General features: G+C 51.1%; 1 protein-coding gene across 1 annotated transcript in view; it reads right to left on the reverse strand.

Moving 5' to 3' along the window:
• Positions 1–12154: 12154 nt before the first annotated feature.
• LOC138683123 (olfactory receptor 14J1-like) overlaps positions 12155–19434 on the reverse strand; it is a 35437-nt gene continuing 28157 nt past the window's right edge. Inside the window, exon 2 of the mRNA XM_069774648.1 lies at positions 12155–12401. Coding sequence (XP_069630749.1) covers positions 12155–12401 — 247 coding nt within the window. The remainder of the gene's footprint in view (positions 12402–19434) is intronic.

Consider the following 19434-nt stretch of genomic DNA (forward strand, 5'->3'; position numbering starts at 1 on the left):
CATGTCATATCAGAAATCCTCAATTCATATTGATCCTCCTAATGGAGTTTGAATGATTACAAAACTCAAGACCCTTTCCGTATGAAGAATCTGTGGTCATTCTTCATCCCTACCCCGAGCCCCACCTTTTCTCTCAACCACCTGGCACTTACAGCAGCCTTGTTCAAATCTGAGCTTTCTTCACTGAAGTCTGTAGCTGCATGCTTCAGCCCGTGGGCACCAACTCCCTCCTGCTTGGAGACCGAGCTGCACACAGACACGCAGCGATGTAACACACTCAGTGGCTATATACCAAGTCCACATTACCTCCTCTGAAGTCCACTTCCCACAGCAGATAGCCTTAGATGAACAAAACCCACATTTTTGTGTAAGCAGAGATCCCAGGACACCCCAAAACACTCCCTGCCCTGGACTCTGTCTGTCCATATCCGCTCTTTGCACACAGCAAGTCACACATTGAAGTGACGAGCTCTCCTGATTGACAGAGGGGAAAAAATAGACAAAGTGAATGAAATGCTCTCTTTTGAATAGCCAAACGGGCACTAAGCCCAATGTATCTGGGACACAGGAGTATCTTCAAGCAGACTCTGCAATACCTAGACCCACACATTTTTCATTCCCTTGAGGGTAAAGTACTTCTGGTTCCATTGCAGGTGAAGGCAAAGATGAGAGTGGTCTCCTCTAATGTTAGGTGCTTTGGCTGCCATGGCCCAGGCTTCCTTTTCTACTCAAGGGGCAGAAATCAGTAGTCTCAACTGAGATGCTTGGACACACCCTGCCTGGTGACCAGCTCCTGCTCCAGAAGTGCTCCGGTAGGTCATGGGTCTCATTTCCCAGTCCCACATGGGGGCTTCAGCCACCCCTGGGTATCTTGGAGGCAACGTGAACCTCTGTGCTGGCAACTGAGTCAATCCCAGAATGAAGATGTTAGGCAAAAGTAGAAACATATGCAGAAAAGAGCTTGGGGCAATAAGTGTGTAAAAAGTCACTTTTCAGCACTTTGATATTGGTCTGCAAATTCTCATGAATTTTTTCATAGGCCATGGACATGGACCAGCAAGATGATGACACTTTCTCTCCCTTTATGTAAAGAGAGATTTATACAGCCATTTCCAAAAATGTATTTTCTCCCAACACTTTGAATGGAGAACTATGTTCTGGTGACACGTTTATATTGTCATATTGTACATCCACATTTCCTATCTAAAGGGAGCTTGGAGCAATGAAGGTTGGAGCAGTTGGACAGATCACCCTATATTTCTTTGCCAACAAGAAATGGACATACCTGCTATCACTTCCATCGCATCATCCCTTTTTTCTGATCTGGCCACATCTTTATGGGATGTACAATGGCATAACACCATGGCCCGCCAATGCCAGACCTCAAGTGATACACAGAGGCCTAGAGCACAGACACATAAAGAGCCCCACAGCAAAGATGTGGAAAGCAAATGTCACTCGTGTCTTCAAGAAAGAAAAGAAGGAAGGTTCCACCAAGCTGCTGGTGCCATGGTGGCACAGGGGTGATGGTGTCACTGACGGGGCCCTGCCACTGAACCTGCTGGTTTCTAGACTTCCAACCAGCTCTGGGTCCAGCCACCAGCTCCTCCCGTGCCAGCTCTGTCCTGCTCCTCTAGCCCCTCGCACAGCGTGTCACCCTCTGGCCAAGGCAGAGCCACTCTGTGGGTGCCATGCTGTCACCATGCCACCCCTGCCCCATCAGGACTAGGCGGAGCAGGATTTCTGAAGACACCCACAAGTGTTTTGGGCTTGGGCTGCTGCTTCAGAGCCACTCTCTGAAGTCACACGAGCACCCCGTCACTCTTTGCTGACCCAGATGATGAGCCCAAGCTCCTGCAGAGCCAAGCCCAATGTCTGCTGGGACACCCTTCTCTCTGTCCCCCAGGGTTTTGGCTTTCACGGGCTGGCTCCATTCCCCTGGGACATGGGAGCTGGCACGGACGCGAAACTGGTAGCTGGTGCTGGCGTTGAGGCCCCCGAAGACCTTGGTGGTCTCGGCGCTGCTTTCAGTGTCGATCCACTGGTGCTAGCTGGTGGCCCCCACCTACTGCAGCTCCATGATGTACTTGGTGATGCCCCCTCTTGGGTACTCAGGGACCTGCCAGGAGAGTCTGATGGCGGTGTCAGACACGGACTCTGCTGAGAGCAACCGTGGGGAGGAGGGCCCTGGGACAAGGAGAGGAGAGTGTCAGTCCCAGGACGGCGCTTCTGGCACTGCAGGGCCTGAACGCTGCTGTGAAGACCGGACCCCATGGATGGCAATGGCAACCAAAGCTGTGCCAGGTCTGAGGGACCTCCAGGGACCCCTGGCCCTGCTTGGAGGAGGTGCAGGAGGAGATGGAGCTGCTCTCCAGGTACAACAGTAGGGCAGGACTGTACCCCCAAAAGCTCCCAGCCTCAGGGACCATCAAGGTAGATGTCTGTGTATAGACTAGCCCTTGGGATATTTTATTTCTTCAACCCTCCCTCACACAGTGTTCCCACCACCTCCCCTAAGCCTTCTCCAGCCTGTCGACATCCCTAACCCCAAATCACCAAATCACACAAAGCTTTTACAAGCTCGAAGTGGAGAAAACCTCCACATCCTCCAAGCTTGATGGCCACCAGCCCTCCCAATATGTGCCAGCCAGTGCTTTTGCTCTTTGTGGGAACCTCATTCATCATGATGTTGCTATCTGCCATCTACTTCGTCATGCCTCTGCTGAGAAGCCAAGCCTTTCTAGACAAGGGCTCCCATCACTTGGTAGAAGCTTTCCTTGTTACAAGCCTGGCCTTGGCCCTGGAGCCACATCTGAGGTGCTGCAGTCCTCATGGGCATCAAAGCCCACCACCTGGGGCACGGACAGTGGGAGCACTGCGGACCATGGCAGAGCTGTGACATGAGTGGAATAAGCTGAGGTGAGGAAGGACAGCTCCCACGGGTTATTTGGTGAATGGAGGCACAACATGCTCAGGAGAGAGCGACACAGAAGGAGAGAAGTGGGGGATGCCTTGTGTGATGTCAGGGCAGCTCAGATATGTGTGGACATATTCTATGGGACAGGCAACTGGTGAGGTGGGAGCTTCTGTGTGGGTCAGCTTCTGAATAGGCCATCGAGTCTGATGCTCACCTGGACCTGGAACTCCCAGAAGAGGAAGAGCTGGTCAGGGATGTGAAGACTGGTGTCAGCCTTGGCCATAGTGACCATGAAATTGGGGTCTTCCGGTTCCCCAGGGATGGGAAGAAGGAGAGTAACAGAGAGCAGACCCTGCACATCAGGGAATGAGAATTTGGCCTATTGAGGGCACTGGCAGGTGGGGTCTAGGATGGCAGTGTCAGGGCCCTGAGCAGCATCACCTGCGGCCTCCAGCCACACCTCTGTCCATGGGCCCAGGAGACCATTGAAGCCTAGGCCTGAGTTTCAGACCCAGCTTGATCTATGCTGTAGGGCTACTGGTCTCCAGACACAGCCAGAGACACAGCCTTGCCTGTCCATGGACCTTGTTGATTCGGACTTGCAGGCTCACTTCCCAGCTTGATCTTTATGAGTTGCACAATGGACGGACTCTGTGACCCCCCAAGTGCCAGACCCCAGCTGAGTCATGGAGGCCTAGGGCCTTTCTGCTTCCTTTCTTCGTGTCATCCCTTGGTCAGGTTTTGGGAGGAGAGGAAGGAAAAGCAGGGGTGGTTTCCAGGTGCCAATGACTGAACTGGGGGAGCAGAGCCATCGCATGTGAAATGATCTAAAGGCTATGCCAGTTCAAAACTGTTATCTTCTGCTGCTATCTCAGAGGCCTTAAATCTTCAGCAGGAGCCTGGCAGCTCTGAGGTCCCTCCATCTCCCTCTCTTGTAGCAATGAAGCTGATAGTACCCCAGTCACAGGCTTTCTTTCAATTCTGTTTGGAGCCTAAAGCACCCCATTGGTCTGTAGATATGCCAGGAAACTTGCATAAGGAACCCACTCCTGTAGACAAGAAGGTGGATGTTCCCAGGAATGTCTAGGAGGCGTGGCATACCCAGAGCTGAACACACCCTGTGTTCAGGGAGTTGGTCAAATGCCTCGTCTCCATTTCTGTAATGGTGGCCTAGATGCCTGGTTCATGTGTCAGCTCTCTCTGTGGATGCCGACATTTACTGAGCAACCTGGTCTGACCTCAGGACTGGCCCTGCTTGGAGCTGGGCATTGGACTACAGACCACCTGAGCTCCCTTCCACCCTGAATTGTCCAATAAGTGTATGATGTAGAGACCCTCGCCACCAACTTTATCGCTTCTTGTACAGTGTGTGGCAAGGCACAGGCTCCTGGAAGGGCTGGTGGGCAAGAGACTGTTGGGGAGTCTCTAGTCCAGCCTCCAGGCTGGCTGTGACTTTGAGGAGCAAGGAAGACCTCCAAAGGTGGAGATCACAACAACACTCCTCCTAGTCCATTTTAATTTTCCTCAGGCTCAGCCTGAAGCTCCCAAGAGGCAATTTGTGGCTGTTGCCTCTGTCATATCATTGGCCACTGCAGAAGAGAGCTTTTCTCCACCACCTCTCCAGGTAGCTGTAGGCTCTTCTTAGGTGGCCCCATGCCTCTTTCAGCAGGCTGGAGAGGCCCACTTCCCTCAGACTCTCCTCATGGCTCATGCCTTAAGCCCCTCACTCCACCTTGGCAGACCTCCTCCAGACCTTCTCCAGTTTCTCCACTCTCCTTTTGAAATGGGAGGCCCACTGGCTCATATGGCATCATCCTGCTGCCCAGACCCTTCTCCTCAGAGCACTCCTTAGCCGGCTACATCTCTACCAATGCTGCTGCATGGAGTTGTTGTGCAGCTGGTGGGTTGGGACAAAAACAGATAATAGGTGAATGAAAAAGATTAAAACAAATATAAACCCAACCCAACAGGCAATGCAAAGGCAATCACTTGCCACCTCCCACAAGCACACTGACACCCAGCCAGTCTCCCTTCAACAGACACCTTGAATGACAGGAAACTCCAAGGACTTCTTCCTCTGCCCCAGATTTATTGCTGAGCATGATGTCATATGGTATGGAATATCCCTTTGGTTGGATGGGGTCAGCTGGCCTGGCTGTGTCCCATTGACCCCCAACTTCTCGCCCACCCCCAGCCTACTCGCTGAGAGGGAGCAGAGTGAGAAACAGAGAAGGCCTTGACACTGTGCAAACACTATTCAGCAACAGCTACAATGCTGGTGTGTTACCAACACTGGTTTAGGCACCAGTGCAAAACATAACACCACAGGGGCTGCTACGAAGGAAGTGAACCCCACCCCAGCTAGACCCAGGACACTTGAACCAGGGTCCCAAAAATGGACACAGTAGTTTACAGGTGGTTTGACAAGTGATGGGCAGGGGACACAATAATTTCCCTCACTCTTTTGGCAAGGCTCTTCTTTCTACACTCCAGGACACTGCCGGCCACCTCTGCTACCAGGTAGCCCCGGATCATGTGGATCACTGCTAGATCGTGTTTTGCCTTCTGTCCCCCAGCACCACCAGGGCTGTTTCCTCAGAGATGCTCTCTGGCCAGGCAGTCCTCTTCCCCTGCCACTGCAGGCTGTTAGTCTATCCCAGGCGCAGGATCTGGCCTTTGTCTTTCTTGTATCTCACAAAGTCCCTGACAGGACAGTCCTTCTGCCTGTTAGGTTCCCCTGAATGGCATCCCAAGGCACAGGAATGGTCCTCCCAATATAGTGCCATCAACAAACATGGTGAGAGTTGCCTCCTCCAGGTCATGGATACAGGGGTTAAACTGCACAGCGCCCAGGAGAGTCCCCTGTGCAGCCCCACAATGCCCCAATATGTCCCACTGGCCTCCAGATAGGGTACGGCCCCTTCACCACTGCGCTCTCTGCCTCATCATCCAACTGGTGTTTTGCCTATCTCTTTGTCTATCCATCCAGACCATAAAGTCCTAACTTGAGTAGAAGAATATTGAGGGAGACCGTGCCAAAAATCTTGCTGAAGTGGAGGTAAACAACATCCACCATGCTCCCCTCATGCACACTCCTTCATCATGACAGCAATCAGGTTGGTGAGGCCTGATTTACCCTTGGGAAGTCCATGCCGATGTTGTCCTATTTTAGGTGCCCAGAAATGTCACCCATGAGGAGTCACTCAATGGCATGCTCCTCATCAAAGTGACCTTGTACAGCCTGTGGTTCCCTGGGTTGCACTTTTGGCCTCTTTAGGAGATGGGTGCCACATCAGGTTGTCTTCACTCTCAAGAGACCCCTACCAATTCCATGACCCTTTGAAGAGGACATTGCAAAGAAATATCAGTCCTCCCCTGTAACTCCCTTACCACTATTCTGCCTGTCCTAGGTGTATTTAGTTGCTCTACTCTTTCATATACTTACACCTGTCCTGACACAATGACCATTTCTGAAAGTCATCTTTTCAGATGCAGACTGCCTAGGCAAAGGCCCTTTCCCTTATGCTCCACTTCTCTCCTTCCCTTACTCTTTGTTCACCAAGATACCTCTCCCCTGTGCAGCTGCTTTGAGCTTCAGGGAGCTAAGAGCTTGCCTGTCTTCCAGTAGCCTAATTGCCTCTTTAGCCAATTCTTTAATTGTGTTTATCTCTAACTTTTTAGTATCTGTCACAAACATTTCTCATAAGACTATCCCTTGTAGAAAGGCAGCCTCATTAGGAGCAGCTTGTACTTCGCATGTGGTGGAGGAGTGTGACTTATTGTTTATGAAACTTCATCATGGTTTTCTTTGCTTTGCTTGCAAATAGGAAAAATTCTGCTGGGCCTGTGTGCAGCCAGTTCTCTAAGGAGAGCAGGGGGGAGATGATGCAATGGAGCTGTAACCTCCAGCTGTAGAGATCAGTGGAGAAGCCTGAGGCAAGGAACAGAGATGGAAGCCCCCAGGTGGCCAATGTCAGAAGTGCTGAGGTTTGAGAGGTGAGGAGCAAGGGTGTCCATCCAGTGTCAGACCTCAAGGCACTGCTTTTCCTACCTGTCCAGACCTCCAGAGGAGACACTCTGGATCATTATCACTTGCAGAATGCTTCTCTCACCTCTTCTCTATACTGAAAAGTAAGAAAAAGTATCCTTTAAAGGAAAAAAATCATGGGTATAGGTGCACTTTGAAATCTTCCTCCTTAACTACACTATGAAGTCTTTCTAATTAGCTGTACAAGTCTTGAAGACTTGAAGAAAATTGCAGGAAGAAAAATGGCTTCCTAGGGCCTTCTGTATCTTAATGAGCCCCATGGTGTGTTTGAGGCTGAGCACATGAACCTCAGCTACTGAGAGCAGACTGAAATGAAGTTCTCAAGAAGTCAAAGTCAGAAGCAAAGCACCTTGAAGCATTAATGGGCCCCACTGAGGGCCATTCCTGACAAAGCCTCCCCAGGGACTCGTTAGAGCAGATAACTGGAGGCTGTGATTGCAGGGAGGCAAAAGCACTGTGCAGGTGGCTGTAATGCTGAGAAAACCCTTGGTTTGTTTTATGCAGCAGAAAGGCCAAGCCCTGATCCCCAGGCCCTGGGAAGGCAGATCCTGTCCCTCATGCATGGCTCAGGGCTCTTCCTGGGTCAGCAGGATGTGAGGGTGAGCAATGCCAAGTGTAGGGAAACTGTGCAACACCTCCCGGCCTCCCCAAGCAGGGGTGAGGAAGAAACTAAGTCCACAGCCTCCAAACCAGTTTTGCCTGGTAGGCCTTGGTGGCAGAGGCAGCTGACAAAGCCAAGACAACAAATACCTTGGACCTGTTCTGCCTTTCAGCCTTGCCAGAGCACTTGGCCATCTCTACTGCAGGCTGTTATAACCTGTCCCATGCCTTATCTCTTCCCTTCAGGCTGTTGACGTCCATCTTGCTTTCCCACCTAGCTCTCACCCCAGCATTTCTATTCCTTCACGGATGTGTCTCCAGCCTGGCTGGATTTTCCTTGAAACACAAGGCCATGGGCTTATCTGGGCTCTCCCTGGGTGACCTCTTGCACCACAAGGCTACCCTTTGAGTGACATTTCTTTCTCAACACATCCAGTCTGAACCTTCCAAGCTGCACTTTGTGCAGGTTTCCTTCTCTTCCCACTACCAAGGAAAGCTCCATCATCTTGAAGCCACCCTTCAAGCAGGTGCACTCCACTACCATCGTGCCCTGAGCCTCCACTTCACCAGGCTGAAGAAGCCCAAGTCCCTCAGCCTCTCCAAAGAGGCCCCAATGCCCATCTTGGCAGATGTCCTCTGGGACAGCTCCAGTTCTTTCCCGCTCCTCCAGACAGGGGAACCCCACATCCAGACAAGCAAGTCCAGATGTGGCCACACCAGTGCTGAGGCCAGAGGGATAATAACAGCCTTGCCTGGGTGGCCATGCTCCTCCTAATACAGCCCTGTATGTAGTTGGCCTTATTCACTGTTTGTAGTGTTTGCTCTCTCTGAAATGGCATTTTTAAATGCTACTGCACCGAGGCTGTGTGCCTTTCTTACTGGGGATGTCACAAACCAGAACCTCCAGGTACAGAACTACAACCAAGGCACGTGCCTGCTGCTGGCTATCAGATTCTCAGGCAGAAGTGATGCCATAGTCAACATGCCAGCCATGTGTCTGCTGATGGCCAATGACCCCAAGAGATTGGAGATTCCAATGACCTCACACTCGCCTTCATGGCCATGTGCCTCCTGCTGGCCTATGAGCTTCTCAGACATAATTGCTGTCAGATGATAGCCTAACCCATCAGCTTTCTTGTGGCATGTCAACTGACCAGACAGAAGTAACCTCACCATGATCTTCCAAGCCACATGCCTGCTGCTGTCCCGTCACGTACTCAGGCAGAAGAGGTGTGAGAACCTATATCCGAGCCCTCTTCCTGGATGGGCCTACCAGGTATTTAGGGAAAGGGATTCTCCCAATCAACACACTTTTGCTGGCCTGCCAGAGACACTGGCAGATGTGAGCGTAAAGCACATATCCCAGCCATGAGTCAAGGGCTGACCTATCAGCTCCTTCAGAAAGAAGTGACCTCACAGTCCCTTTCCCAGCCATATCACTGCTGCTGGCCTATCAACTCCAAGGACAGAAGGGACCTCACAGCCACCTTCCCAGCCTTGTGCCCCCTGCTGTCCCATGAGATCCTGAGGCACAGCTGACCTCACCATAGCATTCCCACCCATCTCCTCCTTGTGGCCTATGAGCTCATCAGATACGGGTCACCTCACGTTCCTCTCCCAATGCCATGTGACTGTTCTGGGACCTCACGATCGCTGCCCCGGTCCCAAAGGGCCAAACAGCTTAAGTAAGGTTGAGGAGAGGTGACCAAGATGAGGGCAGGAGAGCATGGGAAAGAAAGCTTCAGGGATTCAGAGTTGAGGTTGGAGCTTAAGGATTAGAGCTCACCTTTCAGGGTTGGGGATTAGGCAAAGGCTTACAGAGAGAGTCTGGTGTCCTGCTGAGGTTCCCTGGCTAGTGTTTAAGGTGTGGGCTACTATGGTGGGATAGGGTTTTGTTTAGGGCTGGTGTGAGGGCTAGGATTAAGGCCAACATGTTAATACTAGGGGTAGAGGCTAGGGGCCAGGCTGAGCAACCGGGTAAGTGTAAGGGTAAGGGGTTGTGGGTTTGGGATTTGGCTTAGATTTAAGCTGTGAGGTTAGGGATAGCCTAAGCTCAGCTAGGTTAGTAACAGTGGATTATTGTGAGGGGGAGGAGAAGTATGTAGGGGTTGGGTTGGGGCTTAAGGTTACTAGTTGGAGATAGTGTAAGGGCTTAAGAGGAATGTTTTCACAGTCTGTGTTTTCACAGCAACGTCCCCTTAACCCATTTTACCTCTTCAAAACCTTCCATGTCTGTTGGTCAAAGCCCTCTTCCCTCCCCCAAATCTCCCTTTTCTTTTGCCCAGGCTGCTCCTGACCTCCCCAAATGTGTCATCTTGTTGAGGGCGGCTTCCTGATGACCTTCATGACCTCAGAGTATCTCTCTCCCTGCTGCTGCTGCTGACCAGTCAGAAGGGACCTCACAGCCACCATCCAAGGGGACATACTGTCTGCTGTGCTTGAGAGGCCTCTTCACAGCCTACCCAGCAGCACTGGAGGAAGGTGATGCCCTGCACCACCCCAGAGGTTCCCTGCCTGCAAACCTACTCATACATCCGAAGGATTCCTGCATCGCTTTTCCCACATGGCTGCTTCAGTTACCACAGGGCATCTTGGATGCCATGGCCACCTCTGTGCGGGCAACTGAGTCAAGACCAGAATGTAAGTTTTAGAAAAATGTTGAAGCCTCTGCAGAAAAGGAAACCTATGTAATAGCAGAAAAAGTCTTAATTTCCATCTTTTAATGATCTTTTATGAAAGTTTGCTGATCACGGAGGGACGCTGCTAGGATCTGGCTCCTCAGAGGACTTTGTAGCACTGATGGAATTTGATCCTGATCACCCAGCCAACTTCCCATGCACTGCATCGTCTACGTCTTCAGTCCAGATATCAACAATCCGCTCTAAGGAGACTACGGGAAACCACATCCAAGGACTTGCAAAAGTCCAGGTACACAGCATGCCCTTCTTTCCCCTCCCACTTGGGTTCAGCAATCCTTTTCTTGTCCTTCAAGCGATGGAGATGGCTGCAAGAGCATTTTCCCTGTCACCTTGCCAGGGACTGAGGTGAAGGTGGCCAACCTGTAACACTCCCCATCCTCCTTCTTGCCCTTCTTGAAGATGGGTTTGAGATTTGCCTTTTCTGAGGATCTTGGAACCTCCCTGGTCTCTCTGGCCCTTCCAAGATATTTGAGAGAGGCCTCATGATGACACCAGCCAGCTCCACCAGCACCTCTCTGCTGTGTCACACACGAAAACCCATCTTCATATCCCACACTTGCAGGGGAGTGCCCAGGACACCGCACATGCCAGTGCAGGTCCTCTGGGCTGGTTCAAAAGAGAACCAGAAGCAATCTCTTCCTGCAGACCCACAACTCCCATGGGCTCTCCGTGCAGCTCACAGCTTCCCCGAGCATTTTTCTCAGTGTCCCCCTCCCCCAAACTTTCTAGGCCACAGGCTGTAGATGAGAGGAGTGAACAGGGATGTGAGGATGGTGTAGATGAGAGGAGTGAACAGGGATGTGAGGATGGTGTAGATAAGGGACTTTGCCAAACTCTCTCAGGAGAGCTCTTCTGGGCATCACACAGTCATGGATGAGGGTGTCATAGAAAACGGTGGCACTAGTGAGGTCGGAGGAGCAGGTGGAGAAGTCTTTCTGCCTACCCGCGCCAGATGGGAGAAGTTCCTCAGGGTGGCAGCTCTGATGCACACAGGATGACCATGTGAACAGGAAGGGGAGGATGGGATCTGAAAAGCAGGTCATGACAGCAAAGAGCATGAGTGTCACAGTGCCAGTGTGTGAAAGCTCCAGCAATGGGGTGAAATCACAGAAGAAGTGGTCCACTCCACTGGAGCCGCAGATCTGTACCTGGGACGCAATTGAAATGATTAATGTAGCTGGCAGAAATCCCCCTAGCAAAGGAGACAGACCTGGCAGTTCCTGAGTCTTGTAGAGAGCAGGGGGTGGCACACAGCCCAGTACTGATCGTAGGATGTAGTCACCAGCAGTAAGCACTCTGTACGTGCAAAAGCTGCAGGAAACAACACTAACACCATGATGAGCAGAGATGCTGCTGTCCCCGGTCATGAAGCTGGCCATCAGCTGGGGCAGCGTGGTGGATCTGTAGAAGTTCTCCAGGGAAGACCAATACCCCAAGAAGAAGCCCATGGGGGTGTGCAGATGCTGCTGTGCCACTGTGCACATGACGATGAGTTTTTTTCCCAAGCACAAACACCGTGCGGGTCATGAGAGAGAGGAGGAAGAGATTTGTCTAAGGGCTGGGAACATTCCCCATTCCATAGGTGTGGGGGATTCCATGATGGCCCCATCGTCCTTTCTCCACGGAAGGTTTTAGGTCCTTCATTTGCCCTCTAACCTGTTAGGGAACTTATGGGGAAGAACATTTGGTTTGGTTTTAGTTGCCTGGGTGTCAGACAGGTAACTCACTGCGAGTACATTTCTTCTGTTTAATTAAAGAAAGAGTATAGCTCCCTGTTCACACAGTCTCTGGGCCACACTAGTGAGGTAGATAACGAAGGAGAAGTGGAGTGTCCACATTTCTTTGTGGACAACATTATCACAAATAAAAAAAGTAAGAAAAGAAAAAACCTCACCCAACAACAATGACGACAACAACAGCAACTAATAAAGGCTGGACCTGCAATGAGGTACATTCTGAGTCATATGCTGAAGAGGATGGACACTCTGCAGCTTCTGGAAAACTTTCAGTTGTAAGTGTCCACGCTGCATCCCTGAGGTTCTGATTCCTCATGCTGTAGATGAGGGGGTTCACAACTGGAGGCACCACTGAGTACAGAACTGCCACCAGCAGGTCCAGGGATGGGGAGGAGATGGAGGGGGGCTTCAGGGAGGCAAATATGGCAGTGCTTATAAACAGGGAGGCCATGGCCAAGTGAGGGAGTCATGTGGAAAATGCTTTGTGCCATCCCTGCTCAGAGGGGATCCTCAGCACTGCCCTGAAGATCTGCACACAGGACAGCACAATGAAAACAAAACACCCTCAAAAAGATGAAAGCACTAAACATGAGAAGCTGAAATTCCCTGAGGTAGGCGTCTGAGCAGCAGAGCTTGAGGATCTGGGGGATTTCACAGAAGAACTGGTCCACAGCATTGTCTTGGTAGAGGGGTAGTGAAAATGTATTGGCAGTGTGCAGCACAGCACTGAGAAACCCACTGCCCCAGGCAGCTGCTGCCATGTGGACACAAGCTCTGCTGCCCAGGAGGGTCCCATAGCACACGGGTTTGCAGATGGCAGCGCAGCGGTCATAGGCCATGACAGTGAGAAGAAAACACTCTGCTGAGATCAAAAAGACTAACAGAAAGACCTGGGCAGCACATCCCAAGTAGGAGATGGCCTTGATGTCCTAGAGGGAATTGGCCATGGCTTCGGGGAGAGTGGTGAAGTTGGAGCCCAGGTCAAGAACAGAGAGGTTGAGGAGGAAGAAGTACATGGGTGTGTGGAGGTGGTGGTCACATGCAATGGCATGATGATGAGGCCATTTCCCAGGAGGGCAGCCAGGTAGATGCCCAGGAAGAGCCAGAATTGCAAGAGCCGCAGCTCCCGCATGTTGGCAAATGCCAGAAGGAGGAACTGAGTGATAGAGCTGCAGCTGGAAATCAACTTCCCCCTGGGTCTGAGGGACTGTCCAAGAGGCAAAAGACAGTGACAAGTTTGAAGAGACTTCTCTAAGCAAAACCTGATGCATTTCTCATAGAAATCCCACTGATATTGCCTCTCCTGTTTTAGGAAGACCTGTGGCAGGTCCCTTTCATGGGCTGTGGTTGGTGCTGGCTGAGGGTGCCCCAGGGAGCGGGGGGGGGCTCTGCTGTGGGCTCTGCAGGAGTCACTCCTGCCCTACAGCAATGGGTAAGTAGGGACTCAGTCTCTTCTAAGATTAAATCCAACTTTGTGACATCAAAAAGCTTTTCAGCATTGTCACTCCCAAATCACCCAGTTCAGAGCCTCAAAATACTTTTTCCTGGTAGGCCTTGGTGGCAGAGGCAACTGCCATAGACAAGTGAACAAAGACTTTGGACCTTTCAGCCTTGCCAGAGACCTTGGCCATCTCTATTGCAGCCTGCCCTACACTGCCCAATGCCTGCACCTCTTTCCCTTCAGGCGGCAGACACCCATCTTGATTTCCCACCTAGCTCTCAGCCCAGCATTTCTGTATCTTCACTGATGTCTCTCCACCTTCATGGTCTGTTCCTTGAAACACAAAGCCTTGGGCTGATCCAGTCTCCCTCTGGGTGACTTCTTACACCACAGCACTGCCCTTTGAGGGACATTTCTTTGTGTTCAGTCTGGGCCTCCTCAGCTTCCCTTTGTGGCACTAGTTCTTTCTCATGCTGCCTCTTACTACAAAGAAAGCCTCCACCATCTCTGAAACCACCCTGGAAGCACGCTTATGCTACTCCTACACCATTGGTGCCTCCACACCACTGGGCCAAAGAACTCCAGGTCCCTCAGCCACTCCACACAGGCCATGTGCACTGGGACCCAAACCCCACCTTGGCCGAACTCCACTCCACACTTCGTGGTTCCTCCCTACTTCTCCAAAACAGGGAGCATCACCCTGGGATGCACCCATGTGTGTGGGTCACACCAGGGCTGAGTTGAGGGGCATGACAACTCAGGTTGTCTGGGTAGCCCACGCTCCTCCTAACGCAGCCCCGCATGTAACTGGCCTTGTTCACAGTGTCCATACTCGACTGGCTCATAGGGCATCCCTCGTAGTGCCCAGGCCCTTCTCCTCAGGGTCACCTCTCAGTCGGTCAGGCCCCAGCCTCTCCTGATGTATGGGGTTATTGTCCCCACAACCCCCTGACACCCACCTATGCAGGACTGGCCACTTCCCCTTGTAAAACTCCAAGTGATTTCCATTTGCTGAACCGCAGAGTTTCTCAAGGTCCCCATGGACTGAAGAACCATTTGGTCAGCTTTTCATGTTTGCGTGCAGCTGGCTCATCTTGATTGGGGTGTCTCCCACAAGATAACAGCATGAGGACTTGCAGGCCCCTACAAATCCCCTCTCCTGGAGAAACTGTGGGGTCCTGGGGGTCTGGTAGGGGTAAGGCCATAGGTCTGGACCCAGAGGCAAAGTTGCCTTTTATGGCAGAGAGCGGCAGAAACAGGCGGAGCTCTGCCTGGGAATGGACAATGAGTCAGATGAGAGCTGAAGGGTCATGGGCAACCCTGTGGTGGGTGCATGTCTTCTATGGTGCCCTTGATGAGGAAGTAGATGAGGCCTTCTTCAGACAACTGGAAGAAGCCTCCTGTTTGCAGGCCCCGGTCCTCATGGCAGGCCTAAACTATCCCAACATTTGCTGAAGGGGACACACAGCAAGGCAAAAGCCATCCAGGAGGTGTTTGGAGTTCATTGACAATGTCTTCCCAACAAGGGTGAGTGAGGAGCCAGTGAGGGGGAATGTCCTGCTGGATGTCATCCTTGGAACAAGGAAGAGCTGGTCGGGGTGTAATAGTCAGGGGTGAGAAAGTAGAGTTGAAGTTCCTGAGAGAAGGCAACAAAGCAAAGAGCAGGACTTCGGGAGAGCAGGCTTTGGTGTGCCAAGAGACATCCTTGATAGTATCCCATGGGATATGGTCCTGCAGAGAAGAGGGGAGAGCTGTTTGATGGTCAAGGATCTCCTCTTCAAGCTCCACAACAGTACACCAGGACATGCAGGAAGTCAAGCAACATTGCAGGAGGCTGGTGTGGGTGAGAAAGGAGCTCCTGACAAAAATCAAGCACGAAGAGGAAGCACAGAGAAGGTGGAAGCTGTCTGCTTTCCAGCCTCAGTGGTTCTGTGATTCTGTGCCAGAGAGAGCTGTGTGTGTGTGTGTGTGTGTGTGTGTGTGTTTGTGCATGGGGGAACTCTTGCTGTAAGGTCATCTCCATCTTCCTGCTGGGCCAAGGGCTGGTTTTGGGGAATGGACAGCCCTGCCCAGCCTCACTCCTTCCCCAGACACTGGCAGACCCTGGAGCAGAGCTGTCTGCAAAGCCTCACAGGGGACAAGGCTTCAGCAGGACAGTGGTCAGGTGCTGGGGAAGCTACAAAAGTAGGAGGGTCGTTGGGGAACTGTGATCTGAAGGCCATCAAAGGGATCACGATGGGGGGAACTTTCCCACCCCTGACTCTACCCTCTCCCATGCTGTGCCTGCAGAGTGGGGTTGTCAGACCACATTTGGGCAGTGGGGCTGGGCCAGCACAAGGAGAGGTGCCACAAAGCAGCTGCCAGGAGGTGTCAGCAAGGACAGTTACAAAGCAGGAATTTCTATATATTGCATTTCTTGTGGAAGCATGAGTGTAGGAAAAGAAAAACTCACCTGGAGATGCTGGTGGCAAAGGAAGTCAAAAGCAAACAGAAGAGCTTTGGTCGCTTCTGAGGGACCAAGGCTGTACAAGGGTTGCTGCTGAATGGGGAAGGTGATGTAATAACAGCAGGCACAGCTGGGGCTGAAGGAATGAATGCCTGCTGTGCCTGAGTCTTTCCTGAAATGGTCTCCAGGCCCCTGTGCTCGGGGAAAGGCTTCAAGGAAGAGGAGAGCATGCATTGGCATGAAAGTCAGGAAATCCCACAAGGACAGATGCCAGGTTCTGTCCCTGCAGGGGACTAACCCTGGCAGTGGCACAGGTGGGGGGCTGCCTGGCTGGAAGGAGGCGTTTTGGAAAGGTGTTGGTGGACAGCGAGATGGACAGGACAGAGCCGTGTGCCTTGGAAGCAAGGAAGGACAGGAGGACCCTGGGCTCTACTAACAGGAGCACGGCCAGGTGACTGAGGGAAGGGATTATACAGAAAACTGTGTCCAGATTTCAGATCCCAATATAGGAAAGCTGTCGGCAAGCTGGAACAACTTTAGCAAAGGGCCCCCGTAATGGTCCGAGGCAGGAACACTTTACCTGTGAGGAGAGGCTGAGGGAGCTGACCTTGTCCAGCCCAGAGAAAGGAAGATCTTGGGCAAAACATGTAGCAGCATTGCAGTGTTCCCAGGAAGACTGAGTCAGGCTCATGTCCATGGCACAAGACACAAGGACTAGAGGCAAGGGGCTGAAACAAGGGGGTTAGTGCACATATAGAGAAATACATTTCCAACCACAGCCACATGCTGGGAGCTGTTTCCCAGGGAGTTTGTGTGGGCTCTATCCCAGAAAGCGACCAAGGCGTCTTTGGCTAAAGCCCTGAGTAATCTGGTCTAGCCCTGCTTTGAGCAGCAGGTTTTTTCCAGAAACCTCCTGAGGTCCCTTCCATCCTGAAAGATGCTGTCCTTCCTTCCCCTTCATGTTTTCAAATGAGGGGAAGCTCTCAGCTTCTCCCTGGCCACAGAAGTAATTCACATCAGGTGCAGGTCTGATTGATATGTGCCCCCATACATAGAGCTCTGACCATAGCAAGAATCCTTCAGTACGCATTAGTGTGATTTCCCCAGGACTATCAGTATCTATTAAAAAAAAAAAAAAAGAGAACGAAAACCAAGTCATTCATCTTCCAAAACATAAATATATGCAACACAGTATTCTGCATCTATGGTAGCAGACTTGAAGTAGTGGAAGGGGTAGCGGGGCATCCTGCTGAAGTGAAATAAGTTAAGTTTTGATTTTGAGGTGGCAGAATGACAACAGGTATTTCAGGGCTGGCATACAGAGAGAAACAGAAGATTCAAGCAAGTGTGGGGCTGTGATACTTTGGGTGCGAGAAGAGCATGATGAGAGGATTGGAAGAAGGCAGACAAGTTGTGGGCAATTCACAGGCCTTGACCAATCCTTGCTTGACCACAGCTTTCTGTTTGAATCAACAGCCAGTAAGGCCAGAAGGGCATCAGTATGGCTTGGGAGATGTCACCGTGCGAGTGCAGCGGGGAAATGGGGACATAGGTAAAGTCTGCTGGGAAACCATCAGAGGCATAGGACAGTGTAGGACAGCCTGCAATGGGGATGACTGAGAACATTGCAGCAGGTGAGACTACCACCAGCCAACACAATTGAGATCCTTATCTTCTCCACCCTGGCTGCTGTCTCTTCTACTGAGGCCCATGAGAAGACACCAGGTTCTTACAGCCCCAGAGCATTGTTGCCTCCTCACCCACCCGCTGTGGATCCTGTCCTGCACTCAGCATTACACACCCCCACATCTCACTGCTCCTTGGAAGAGCCCCAAGCATCATAGGAGGTAACAGATCCCCTTTCCCAGAGGATGGGGGTCAGCGCTTGACTGTCCTGTTTGGTGAAACACATCAAGGGTTTTCCCAGCTACATTCCACGCTTGGTTTTCCACCTCTAAGCCATGCCTCTGACTTCCTACTTCACCAGCTCCCAGGGATCGTCCCTTTTCTGGTCATTCCCTCCATGGCCTTTTCAGGGATGGCCCTCACTGGGGCCCACTAACACTCTTGGAACCTTGGAGGCTTGCTAGTGACTTTTACTTCTGTAGGGGCTTCTTAGGTCTTTCAGGATCTGCAGTTCAGGAAGTCAGCACCAGAGGGCTCATTAACATGCAAAACACCCTAACGAGTCAAGTTACTTTCCATAGTTTTCTTTTAAGTCTTCAATTCTGATGTGGTTAATAAGAGCAGTTTCAGGAGTGTAATCTAAGTGAAATGATATGACCACTAAACAACAAGAAAGGGTTTCTTTTTCTCCACCTTATTTCTCTGCTTATACATGAATTGATATCAGCAATCTCTAACTGATACTGATCCTGTGCATCTTCTAATTCAGTGTGAATAGATATGAAAATCCAGAGCCTTTATGTTCCACAACCTGTGGTCAGTCTTCATCCCTACCCCCAACCTACCATGTCTCTCATCAGCCACCTGGGACTTGGAGCAGCCCTGGTCCAATCTGAGCTACCTCCACTGAAGTCTGTAGCTGTGTGTTTCAGCCCATGGGCACCAATTCCCACCTGTTTTACTTGGAGAATGAGTGAGACACAGACACAGAAGGGTGTTTCTCAATTGCCTACATATGAAAACCAAGGAAGGCAGAGTTCAATTAAAAATAAAAGACATTTTTCAGCTAGGTGTTAAGTCCACATTACCTCCATTGAAACCTGCTTCCTACAGAGGATAACCTTAGACCAACAGAAAACACAGTTTGTGTTTAGTCACAGAACCCACGACCTCCCAAAACATTCCCTGTCCTGGACTTTGTTTGTTTCTCCATATTCGCTCTTTTGCACACAGCGTGTCACACACTGAAGTCACGAGCTGCCTTGATTCGCAGAGGGGAGCAAAGAGACAAAGGGAATGAAATGTTCCCTTTTAAATAGCCAAATCTGCACTAACCCCAACATATCTGGGTTACAGGAACGTCTTCAAGCAGACTCCGCATCATCTAGACACACTTGTTTTTCATTCCCTGCTTGGAAAATTACAGGTGACTCTATTGTAGGTGAAGGTGGGATGAGAGTGATCACCTCTAACACTAGGCACCTTGGGTGCAACTGCCCAGGCTTCCCTTTCTAGTCAAGGGAGAGAAATCACTTGTCTCAGCCAAGAGGCTTTGACACACCCTGCCTGTCCAACAGCTCATGCTCCAGAAGTTCTGCCATTGGTCCTGCTGCACATTTCTCGGTCCCGCATGAGGTCTTCAGCTACCTCAGGGTATCCTGGAGGCAGTGGCCACCCCTGTGTGGGCAACTGCATGAACCCTTCAATGGAGATGATAGGTACATATTGAAACATATGCAGAAAAGAGCTGAGGATAATAAATGTGTAAGAAGTCTTCATTTTCAGAGTTTTGAGGGTTTCCTATAAATCCTCAGGATTGTTTTCTCTATTGGCCATTGACACAGAACAGATAGCTGATCACCCTTTCTCTCCTTCTACATAAATCGAGATTTATATAGTCATTTCTGAAATGCATTACCTA

This window comes from Haliaeetus albicilla, chromosome 31 (assembly GCF_947461875.1).
Source record: "Haliaeetus albicilla chromosome 31, bHalAlb1.1, whole genome shotgun sequence".
In the NCBI taxonomy this organism is placed as follows: Eukaryota; Metazoa; Chordata; class Aves; order Accipitriformes; family Accipitridae; genus Haliaeetus; species Haliaeetus albicilla.